The following is an 11,856-nucleotide window of genomic DNA, read 5'->3' as shown; positions in this document are numbered from 1 at the left end:
TAATAATAATAATAATAATAATAATAATAATAATAATAATAATAATAATAATAATATATGTTATTTATATTATGCCTTTCCAGAAGGATCAAGGCAGGTTACAATAGAATGCATAAATAATAATAATTATTATTATTATTATTATTATTATCATCATCAAAAGTCAAGTCATTAAGGTTAACATCTGTATCTCGGGTACCAAACACACTGCAAAAATAATCCAGTCTGAGACCACTTTAGCTGCTAGGGAAGTCTAAAAATGAGTTAAAGCAGTCTCAAACTGGATTATTTCTACAGTGTGTTTGGGACCTTTGGGGTTTTGTTTCCTTTTCTCAACTACTCCTAATATTTCAACTTATTCGTCTGTTTCTCTGCCCAGTTCTTCCAGTGTCTTGGATCGCTTTTCGCGCATTCTCAAGCACATCCTGACCCAGCGGAGGTAAGCTTTTCAGTCACAATAAGCATGAAAAAGCATTTATTTCCCCCCCGCTGCTCAGATCCATATGGCTTTTCTGTATTGAATGGGGGTTTATTATAGATGGCAATATGTCTTGGGACGGTTGACAACGCATGTGAGGATGGAATATTGCATGGATATTTATTATGCATTAGTGGTTTTGTTGTCGCCGTGTGTGCCTTTGAGTCCTTCCCGATGTACGGCAACCCCAAAAGTGAACCTATCCTGGGGTTTTCTTGTTCCAAGGACTGTCTTCCCTTGAAGCTGAGAGAGTGTCACCCATGGGTTTCGTGGCCAAGCAGGGAATCGAACCTTAATAATTTCCAGTGTCGTAGCCAAACACTCAAACCACTACACCATGCGGGGTTTCAAAACCCTGTGATAGGTTTACTATGCATCGGAAACAACTTGAAAGCATACAAGACACATATTTCTATCTTAGCCTTCCACCAGGGAGCTCAAGGTGGCATTCGTTGCTCTCCTCCTCCCTACTGTATCCTTTGGAAATATCAGTAGGCCAGAGGGCATTATAGTTGGCAGAATCCCCAGCGCTTTACTTTCTTTCTTTCTTTCTTTCTTTCACACACATACACACATACCCTGTGATGGGAACGTGCAACAAATGCCTGTTGGAACATGGTGCCTTTTTTGGCATTGAATGCATTGAATGCAAAGATTGCCGGCCTCCCAGGAGGGCAATAGCTGGAATTAGCAATGGCGTTGCAATGCAAAGTTTGGCATCCGGTTGGTACCCAACAGGAAGAAAGGCAGCAGCAGGTGCTGTGTGTGTGTCTATGGATGTGAAGGAAAGAGGGTCTTTGAATCTGGGCGTAATGCAATCTTCTCTTCCATCCCCTGCTGTTTGGAGCAGTTACTACCCGCTCTACCCTCCGGCCGAAGAGATGAACATCGATTACGAGCATTTCTACCCGTACGCATCTTTGCCCGTCATGCCCGACGTATTGGTTACTCCGTCGGATCTGAAGTATTTCATTAAGGTGGGACAAAACAAGGCTCGGTTTTGGGGAAGAGGATGGAGGGATGCCGTGGGTCTTTAACAAAAGGTTCCCTCCTGACTCTGGCTGCATCTGCACTGCAGAAATAATCCAATTTGACACCACTTTAACTGCCATGGCTCAGTGCTGTGGAACCGAGGGAATCGTGGTCGGTTGTGTCACCAGAGCTTTCCAACAGAGAGGGCTCAATGTCTCAGAAAGCTGCAGAATTGCACAGCAATGAGCCTTGGCAGTTAAAGTGGTGCCAAACTGGATTCTTTCTGCAGTGCAGATGCATCCTAAGCAACCTTTTGGTAAGGGTCTCTTTCAATGTAAAGGTTATTCTCATTGTCGTTTCCCTTGGTTTTCTGCTTCCTTAGGACATCCTCCATTGTGTCTGCGTCAATCCTGGACGTCTAACCAAAGGCCACGTCGGAGGCACATATGGACGCTTGTGGCTCCAAAGAAAGGCTTCCAGGGAGGAATGCCAAAACCCATGCGTCTCGGCTCAGGTTGTGAGGATCTAACCCTCATCTCTGCCCATTGAGGGTTTGCAGGAGTTTGAGCAAAATGCATCTCAGAGATGAAGTGGGAAGAGTTAAAGGGGGTTTCTCCTCCAGGATTTAGGTCTGCCAATGCTTGGATGTGCACCCGGTGCCTTAGCAGCCACAGATGCCATACGTCCAGGACGGATGGTAACAATCCACTTATGGTCTGCTGCAATTTCCACAATCTGGTTGGCGAGCAAAGAAACTGAATGTTGATGCATAGACTTTGGCAATGTTAAACAAAGCATTTTTCACTCATTGATCTCTTGTGTCATTAGTTTATTCTTCTGATCAGGAACACTTCTCCCCCTTTGCTTCCAAGTTTATTGCCTTCGCAGTGTCTGAACACCTTGGCTTAGCAGATGTTGTGATTTTTTCTGAAACTCAAAGCCACAACATCTAATAGGGGCTTGTTCTCTGCAGTTCCAGAGACTAGGACCCTTGAACGATGGGTGCAAGCTCCAGGAAAAGAGATTCCACTTAAACATTAGCAGGAACCTCCTGACAGTAAATGCTATTTGACACATTCCCTTGGAAAGTGGTGAAGTCCCCTTCTTTGGCGGTCTTTAAACAGAGGCTGGATGGCCATCCGTTGGAGATGCTTTGACTGAGAGTTCCTGCATGGCAGAATGGGGTTGGACTGGATGGCCCTTAGGGGTCTCTTCCAACTCTATAATTCAAATCTAGCCTGTCCCCAAGACATTGTCCTTGTGGCAAGGAACAATTTTCTAGCCTGATTTTATAAAAATTTATATATATAATTTAACCATGTTAGCCCTCCAGATATGGTTGGACTGCAAGCATCAGCAGCACTCCCCAGCCAAGGAGCATTGGACCATAGTTCTGGAGACTAGGGTTTGATTAATGGTTCGGCCGTGGAAACCCATTGGGTGACCTTGTGCGAGAAGTCACACTCTCTCAGCCTCAGGGGAAGGTCATGGCAAACCTCCTTGGAACAAATCCTGCCAATAAAACCCCAGGATAGAGTCGCCGTAAGTCGGAAACCATTTGAAGGCACACAATAACATCTCCCCAAACCATTTCCTTGCTCTCCAGCTACTTTGCTCGGCTTTCAAAAGCCAGGGGAGAATCGCTCACCTACACCCAGGTGTATTTTAATTTAATTAACGTGGTTGTATCTGTTGTTAGAGTAATGGCATACGTGGGACAGATGGTGCCCTGAAGGAAATCGCAAGCATCCGGTTGCATGGGATTCCTCGCTCTATCAGGGCATCCATCAGCAGGTGTGTCTCCAGCGTCAGCCGGCTAAAAATTTTCCTTCGGCGTTTGTTGTTTCCTCTGTCACCACGTCCTCCGCTCATCAATTTAATATATTTATGAGCATTTTAGCTTTCCATGTCATCCTTGTCTCCTTCTAATATATTAAAAATATTTTCAAGCTGGGGAATAACCTGTGGATAAAGAATCCATTGCTGCAGAAAGACAAGAACGTGGTGGTTGTTCTGGGTCCTTGTTATTTGTGTCACACCTTAAGGTCGAACAACACCTTTACTATTCAGCGGTGCAGAGGGGAAAGGTGTGTGTTGTGGCAGGTCCCATACCTACATCTCCAAGGAGAGTCCTAAAATGCAGAGAGCTCTGCAGATCTGTATCAACAAACCAGTTCTAGCAGTTTTAATTGCCGTCAGGATCGTGGGTTTTGTGATGCTCAGGCTACTTAAAGTCCGTTGTTGTTGTTGTTGTCGGGTGCCTTCAAGTTGTTTCTGACTTATAGTGACCCTATCATGGGGTTTTCTTGGCAGGATTTGTTGAGAGGGAGGTTGTCCTTGCCATCTTCTGAGACTGAGAGAGTGTGACTTGGCCAAGTTGGTTTCATGGTTTAGTGGGGATTCGAACTCTGGTCTCCAGGGTTGTAGTCCAACATTCAAACCACTACACTACCCCACCTTTTCTTCTCCTTCCTTCCTTCTTTCCTTCCTTTTCCTTGAACTGACTGCCCTGAATTCCTTTCCCTAGAAGTCATCTTTCTCTTTTAAGCCAAGAGGGCTTTCCATGCGTTTCTGAATTTGCAAAACATGCTGGATTTATAGAAGCGAAAGGTTTCTGGGATGCGAAAGATCGGTCTAGAAAGGTGCACATGGAAATAGCCCTCTCTCCGAATTTCAGATTGGCGAAGGCTGCTTTAGGCTCATTCTTTGGGGAACAGCACTCTTTCTGTGCATGCTCAGAGGAACTCTTTTTTATATAGTCCTGTACATACAGAGGGGAAAGGAAAATTCTGAGACTAAGGCTTCATGGCGGGGGATGCCTGGTTCAAATGGTGCACGGTTTCTGTGTCCGGTGCGTCCTCTTGTTGTCGTTGTTTCAAGTTGTTTCCGACTTATGGCCACCTATCATGGGGTTTTCTTTGGTATGTTTCTTCAAGTGTGGTTTTCCTTTGCCATCCCTTGAGGCTGAGAGAGTGTGTCACTCAATGGGTTTCTATGGCCAAATTGGGATTCAAAGCAACTTGAATGCACACGCTAACAACACATAAGAATAAAAGGCAATGCAAAATGAAGGGCTTGATAAGGAGGATATGCTGAAAGGTGCGGGTTTCGGTGGGAGATGGCACTCGTTGAAGCATATCCCTATATGTTGACCATATAGCAAAGTGCAATAATATCCAAAGACAATAAAATAGTGATACCTTAATTTAGTCAACCAAAATGCACAAAATACATGTTGCAAGGTTTCAAAGCGTCACTGGCTTCTTCATCAAGCAAAGATGTTTAAAATCAAGGAATATATATATATATATATATATATATAAAATGGCTGCCCTGAATTCCTTTCCTTGGAAGTCATCTTTCTCTTTTAAGCCAAGATGGTTTTCCATGCATTTCTTTCCAAGTTTGCAAAACATGCTGGATTTATAAAAGCAAAATGTTTCTGGGATGCCTTTTGTCAAGCGATCTTTTAGCACCTTTGGGACTAAACTGGAAGGAAGATGTTGGCAGCATCCGCTTCTGTGGATTTAATTCTGCGCTTTACTTCCCTTAAAGAAAGTTCACTTAAAACAAAGGTGCACCCTTTGCATGACGCTGCGCAACCGCGGCTTGTCCTCTTTCAATAAGCGTTCATTAAAATGTTTTTTAAAAGCCGCCCTTTGTCCAACAGAGCAGCAAAATGTAATTAAAAACACGAGACGTTCCAAAAAACATATCATCAAAATGGGCAGCGAAACAAAAACAGAACAAAAGAGGAAGACGGAGATGTACAATTAATGAGTGAGCTCCTTTCCAAGGAGGATCCTAGGGCCTCTCGCTTGCAAGCCTCAACAAAGCTTCCCATGAAAGAAATGAAGCTTTGCGATCCCTCCGAAATACATTTTCCGGAGACGGCTCGGCGCATTTGAGAGATCGCACGTCTTCTCTGGATGTGTGTGTTTGAGTATTATGGGGGTGCAATCTGGTCACATTTGCAAATGCTTTCCTCCGCGCCTTATCCGCAGGGGTTGTTCCTTGGTCATAAATGCCATGATCCTTAGGCAATGTCAGAAGCGTCACAAGTCCAGGACTAATCTATTTGGCCTAGGCCGAAGGTCAGTCTTGACCGAAGGCTATACGCTGAGTGCAAAACCCAGGATAAAATTCCCTGTCGCAGCTGCGGCTAAGCAAAAAATAAAATGGGAAGGAAATATTTTTCCCAATATTGGCTGCCAAAGTTTGGGCGTTGTCATTCCCTTCCTTTAAAAATGATCTTTCTGTGTCTTGCTAGAGAAATCGGAGGCAACTTCTCTGTTGTTAAGGCAAGGTATTGTTTTAGATTTCAGCTAAAAATGCATTTCTAATTGGCAAACAGATATTTTATAGTTGTATTTTTCAGACGGACTTTCATTCAAAATGCCTTGTTATCATTTTTCCAAAGTCCAAAATGTCCTCCGTTTGGAGAGAGCACAATGCTTCTCCATCTACTTATTGAACTTGGAGGACAACAAAGGCTTAAACTTGTCCTTTACTAGCTACTAATCTTGGATTGAATCTGCGTTTGAATTATTCCTTCCGTTTTTCTGTTGCGCTGAAATGAAGGGGGGGGAACCTTTTGTACATTTGCATTGTGCGTCTCAAAGGGTCTGAAATGTAGAACATGTCCTGGAAAAGGAGGATATTTGGTCACCCTGCCGATGGGAAAAATGCAACCTCTGAACATCAGCCAGAGAACAAAAATGGATCACGTTTCTTTAATGTAATGAATAAAGAGATAGTTAAGAATAAAGACCCACGCATGATCTTTGCATTGGCCAAAGAGTCAGTGTAGGAAGATGGTTTCTTGAAGCAATGTCATGCTCATTTTCCTTCTTCTGATTCTTGTATTACAGATGTGCACAGACTCTTCTTCTCTAGTGGTTTGAGATTCATACCATTGGAAAGGATCCCAAGGTCCATTTATTCCAAGCCACGCTAGTGCAGGGATCCATCGTGAAAGCATGTCCACCATGTCATTGTGGGTAACCACCGTCAAGTTGACTTTTAACATATGGCGACCTTATGAACGAGAGAGTTACCCTGTTATCAATAGCCCTGCTCAGGTCTTGCAAACTCAGGGCCGTGTCCTCCTTGGTGGAGTCTATCCATCTGCAATGTGGTCTTCCTCTTTTCCTATCACCTACTTTACGGAGCATCATTGTCTTTTCTAGTGAGTCATGTCTTCTCATGATACGATAGTCTCAATTGAGTCATCTTGGCTTGTAGGGAGAGTTCAGACTTGATATGCTCTTCATTGAGGTTGTGTGCCTTCAAGTCCTTTCTGACTTTATGGAGCTGAGAGTGTGCGACTCGGCCGAGTGGTTTTCCATAACCGAGCGGGGAATCGAACCCTGATCTCTGGAGTCGTAGTCCGATGCGCAAACCACTATACCATGCTGGTTCTATTTATTTCTCTTTTGGCAGCCCATGATATCTGCACAACTCTCCTCCAGCCATCGCCACATTTCAAATGATCTGATTTTCTTCTTATCAACTTTCTTTACTATCCACTTTTCACAACCATGCATAGAAATCGGAAATACGTTGGCATGGACAATCCTGACTTTGGCCATCTTCTCTCTGTTTACTGTATATATTCATGTATACATCTAGAAGTTCAGGTTTAAAAATTGACCCAAGTAACCTGAGTTGATTTATCCACAGGTCAATGTAAGTACTGCGTTTTAACACACACACACACACACACACACACACGGTGAAAGGCAAGAGTTTAATCTGCCCTGGAAGCACTGACTCCCTTGTACTCTCTCATCCATCCTACCTTTAGTATTTGCACTAATAGTTAGGTCTGCTGGAATTTTGTAAGCTCTTTGGAACTGTTTTCTGTGTGCCTAAGTTTTACCTTCGACTTATCCATGGGTCATATCGAGATCCATAATTTTGGCCCCAAAACTTGCCCTCAACTTATTTATGAGGTCGACTTATAGTCAAGTATATACGTATTCTTATGAATAAGTCTAGAAATTTAGGTCAAACCCCAAAAACCTGAGTCGACTTATCCAGAGGTCAATGTAAGCACTGTATCTTAACTCTTATTTAACAGAAGGAACCATGTCCTGGTGAAAAGCAAGAGTATAATCTGCCCTAGAAGCACTGACCCTCTCTATTCTCTCATCCATCCAGACTTAAGAGTAAGCGCAAAGAGTTATGTCTGCTGGACTTTTGTAAGTCCTTTAGCATTGTTTCCCTTTGCTTCATCTTTTAGATCCTTTGCTATATACCCCTAAGTTTTACCCTCGACTTATCCATGGGTCATAGCAAAATCCATCATTTTGGCCCCAAAACCTGCCCTCAACTTATACATGAGGTCGACGTATAGTTGGGTATATATGGCGACATGTTGATTCCCATGGAAAAACAAGGGTGCCATCATGCCCAAAGCATTACAGGGATCCCTTGCAGCCATGTGCCAGAAATGACCACCTGCATGGAGCAAATATATCCCCTTTGCTGCTCCGTGCATATCAAGATGAGTTTTGTTTCTCCAGCCGAGTAACTTGTCCTTGCCGTCTTCTTCCACTGACTCAACCCTTCCCTTTCTATTTATCTCTGTCCTTTTCACTCCATCCAAAACAGATCTGATAAAAAAAAGAAAATCTGCTGCAGGGAGTGTCTTGCATCTGACTTGTGTTGCAAGGAGGACTCCGCATCGCATTCCTCTGCCTCCAAAGTAGGACTTCTTGTTGTTTTGTTTTGTTAAAAATTTGCCTTGAAATGGAGTGCTTTGCCAGCGACGTTCACCTTCCCCCAAATTGAAAGAATTCCACCTTGAAGGGTTATTAAAAATTATAGGCTTGGTTGGCTGCTCAGTCAAAGGAAAATGCAGGCCATATATGGATTTTCTCTTTTCGGTTATGATTTCCTCCCTGGTTGGATCGAGTCAAAGGGAAAGAGAGGTTTTGTTGCGTCAGATGCGGTTACATCAGAGGCAGCATTAAAACCCGACTTTCCCATAGGGTTCGTCTTTGGCTAATAGGAAAAACAAGGGTGCCATTTCATGCCAAGAATGCCTGCATGATACCCATGCAATCGACAGTTGGCCCTCGATTATTTGCGGATTTGATTATTCACAGATTTGATATGTTCTCTCTGGAAATCTCTAGGTCCTCCAGTGCAACTCTATGGTCAACTTTTAACTAAAAGATACACTGAAAGAGCTAGAGACTCCTAGAGAGGACACTCTACTAGGCCTTTGTATCTCCTCCAGTGCAACTCTATGGTTAACCTTTAACTAAAAGATACACTGAAAGAGCTAGAGATTCCTAGAGAGGACACTCCACTAGGCCTTTGTAGCTCCTTTGTGCAACTCTATGGTCAACGTTAACTAAAGGTGGCACTGAAAGACCTAGAGGTTCCTAGAGAGAATACTCTACTAGGCCTTTGTAGCTCCTTCAGCGCAACTCTATGGTCAGTGTCTGTCAGACGTTGATTGACCACAGAGTTTCCCTGGAGGACTTAGAGATTCCTAGAAAGGCGTCCTCTCAAGTAAAAACATGGTGTTTTTGTTATTTGTGGTTTTTCCACAATCACGGGGTCTTGTGCCCCTAACCCTAGCGCATATGGAGGGACAAGAGTGTGTGTGTGTGTGTGTGTGTGTGTGTGTGTATACTGTATTATGAATCTTTATTTATAGAGCGCTGTAATGTTTGCACAGCGCTTTACAGAGTAAGGGTCAAATAAAATAAGGGGGGGAAATAAAAATAAAAACCTGCCGAGCGGCACACAATCTAAAACGCCAACATTACATGATTAAAATATCTCTAAACTAACACTAAACTAATTTGGGTACTGTGTTATTACCAGCTTAAGCGTGAATGCTGCAGAGCCAAGGGGATTTCTTTTTTCCTTTTTAAAGCAAGAAATACTTATTTAAATCTTGTGTATCACACATTGGGTGGCCCTTTGGAGGCAAGTCGCCATGTTGGGGAGCTAGGCCACCTTCTCAGGGTTGTTGTGTAGATAAAATTCAATTATAGGATGAATTATCACTCCCTAGGATACTGGGTGCAGATGGTAAATAATATTTCCACGTATCCGGGATTGCAGTTTAAGACGTGGCAGGAGTTGGCAACTCCCAGGCTTTCCTAACATCAGTAGTGAGTAGTGCAATGGTGTGAGTGTTGGACAACAACTCTGGAGACCAGGGTTCAATTCCCAGCTCAGCCATGAAACTCAATGGGTATCCTTGGGCAAGTCACACTCTCTCAGCCTCAGAAGGTGGCAATGGCAAACCCTTCTGAAGAAACTGGCCAAGAAAACCCCAGGATAGGGCTGCCATAGGTTTGGAAAGGGTTTGATGGCACACAACTTGAGCAAGTCACACTTTCCCAGCCTCAGAAGATGGCAATGGCAAACTCCCTCCGAACAAACCTTGTCAAGAAAACCCTATCGAGTTTATCCCACGAAGCCGATTGGGAACTGATCCCATTAATATCCTGGGGAAATCGTGTCGTTACACAAAACAATTTCACGCAACGTCGCCATTAAAGTGGTCACAAACAAGCACATTTTTTTACTTTGGGGATTTCAGCCTCAATACATTTCTGATACGGCTTTATTTGTGCAACTGTGTGTGATAATCTTTCATGCAATCACTTGCCGTTTTTGCTTTGAGGGATGCTTCAAATGCACTTTAAAATGACTTGGAGGCGCACAACAACTACAACACTGGCTTGTTGTTTATACCTGACACCAAATTTGGTTTGAACAAACCTTGCCAAGAAAACCCCATGACAGATTCGCCTTTGGGTTGCCGTAAGTTGGAAATGACTTGAAGGCATACAACAACAACAACACTGGCTTGTTATTTATAGGTGACACCAATTTGATTTCAACAAATCTTGCCAAGAAAACTCCATGACAGATTCGCCTTTGGGTTGCTGTCAGTCGGAAATGACTTGAAGGCATGCAACGACAACAACAACAACACTATTAATGCAGCCCAACACACCTGGATTCCTACACAATTCCTACTCCTGGTTTAACAGACTGAGGCTTCAACCCTGTTCATGTTTGCTCACGGCAGGGTAAATTGGATGAGTAAATCCTATAATTTGGATTGCCCCTACTAAATCGGGACAGTCGGAGGGTAGGATTTGGTCCCCCTGAATATTTGCACATTTCCCACACGTTTCCCCCAACAATTGCAGCAGGGAGGAAGGATGGCATTACAAGGCCCAGCCGTACTTTGTCAGCTGCTTTTCTGCCTTCTTAATCGGAGGCGCGGATCGGATTAAGAAAGTGTTAAGCGCAGGTTCCCATGGGAGGAAAAGAGGAAAGGGTGAGAGAAAGGCGTGATTAAAATGCCACGCGTTTTAAGCCGGCGATTAACGAATGGATCCGGCGGCGTTCGTTCATTGCCATGGCGTCTTCTTGGCATGCCAGGGTTCCCCTGCATCTGTGAAGTCGAAGGCTTTCATGGCCGGCATCCATAGTTTTTTTGTGGGTTTTTTGGAATATGTGGCCATGTTCTAGAAGAGTTTATTCCTGACGTTTTGCCAGCGTCGGTGGGTGGCATCTTCAGAGAACGCTGGCATGGAAGAGAGTGGGATACACACACACACACACAACTCCCTTCCATGCCAGCATTCTCTGAAGATGCCAAAGCCACAGATGCTGGCGAAACGTCAGGAATCAACTCTTCTAGAACATGGCCACATAAGCTCGAAAAACCCACAAAATCACCCGGCATCTTTCTGGGCAAGCATCTTTTCCTCCCAACAAATCAAATGCCTTGCAAAAAAACAAAAAGGTGGAGATTATTTTGCTCAGGGGTCTAAAGTGAAATTTGGTACTACAAGGAAAGCTGGGCATTTGCAAAGCCTTGAGTAGATGATGGAGAGGGCAGAAAATGTTGGCAAGCAAGCCCAAGCCACAGAGTGGTGGAATCCCTGCCAACCCTCCTGCCCTTCCATTAACTTCCCTATGCTTGCTTTTCTTCTTATGTCGCAAGGAGCGTCGAATCCGTTTCTCACCCTGTTTCAACACTTTCCTTCCCCAAAAGTGCAGTTGTTGCTCCAAGAAACTAATCTGAAACCCCCTTGAGTCAGACTGACCAGTCAGACTAGCTCAAAAAACCATATCCAAATGGCAACAAACCAGCCAAAGTGACCATGATGGGAATATCTTATAGTGGAACAGAAAAGTAAATTGCTGATTCAGTTGCAGCCCCCAGGCCCTCTTTGTTTAAACTTATTAATTTTGCATGGCCCTTGGGGTCACTTCCAGCTTTATGATTCTATGTATTCCTGCATGGCACAATGGGATTGAACTGGATGGCCCTTGGGGTCCCTTCCTGCTCTAGGATTCTATGTATCCCTGCATGGCAGAAGAGGGTTGGACTGGATGGCCCTTGGGGTCTCTTCCAA

At 43.9% G+C, this 11,856-nt stretch overlaps 1 protein-coding gene across 2 annotated transcripts in view; it reads left to right on the top strand.

The window, feature by feature from the left end:
* Positions 1-2,262, top strand: part of POLA2 (DNA polymerase alpha 2, accessory subunit) — a 17,262-nt gene extending 15,000 nt beyond the window's left edge. For both annotated transcript variants that reach the window (XM_042438972.1, XM_042438970.1), the window contains 3 exons: positions 380-439; positions 1,329-1,455; positions 1,833-2,262. In XM_042438972.1, coding sequence (XP_042294906.1) covers positions 380-439; positions 1,329-1,455; positions 1,833-1,979 — 334 coding nt within the window. In that variant the 3' untranslated portion in view covers positions 1,980-2,262. The remainder of the gene's footprint in view (positions 1-379; positions 440-1,328; positions 1,456-1,832) is intronic.
* Positions 2,263-11,856: the final 9,594 nt, after the last annotated feature.

The sequence above is a fragment of the Sceloporus undulatus genome, chromosome 9 (genome assembly GCF_019175285.1).
Source record: "Sceloporus undulatus isolate JIND9_A2432 ecotype Alabama chromosome 9, SceUnd_v1.1, whole genome shotgun sequence".
In the NCBI taxonomy this organism is placed as follows: domain Eukaryota; kingdom Metazoa; phylum Chordata; class Lepidosauria; order Squamata; family Phrynosomatidae; genus Sceloporus; species Sceloporus undulatus.
Note: the sequence above shows the minus strand (reverse complement) of the source record. Positions and strands in the feature narration are given on the sequence as shown.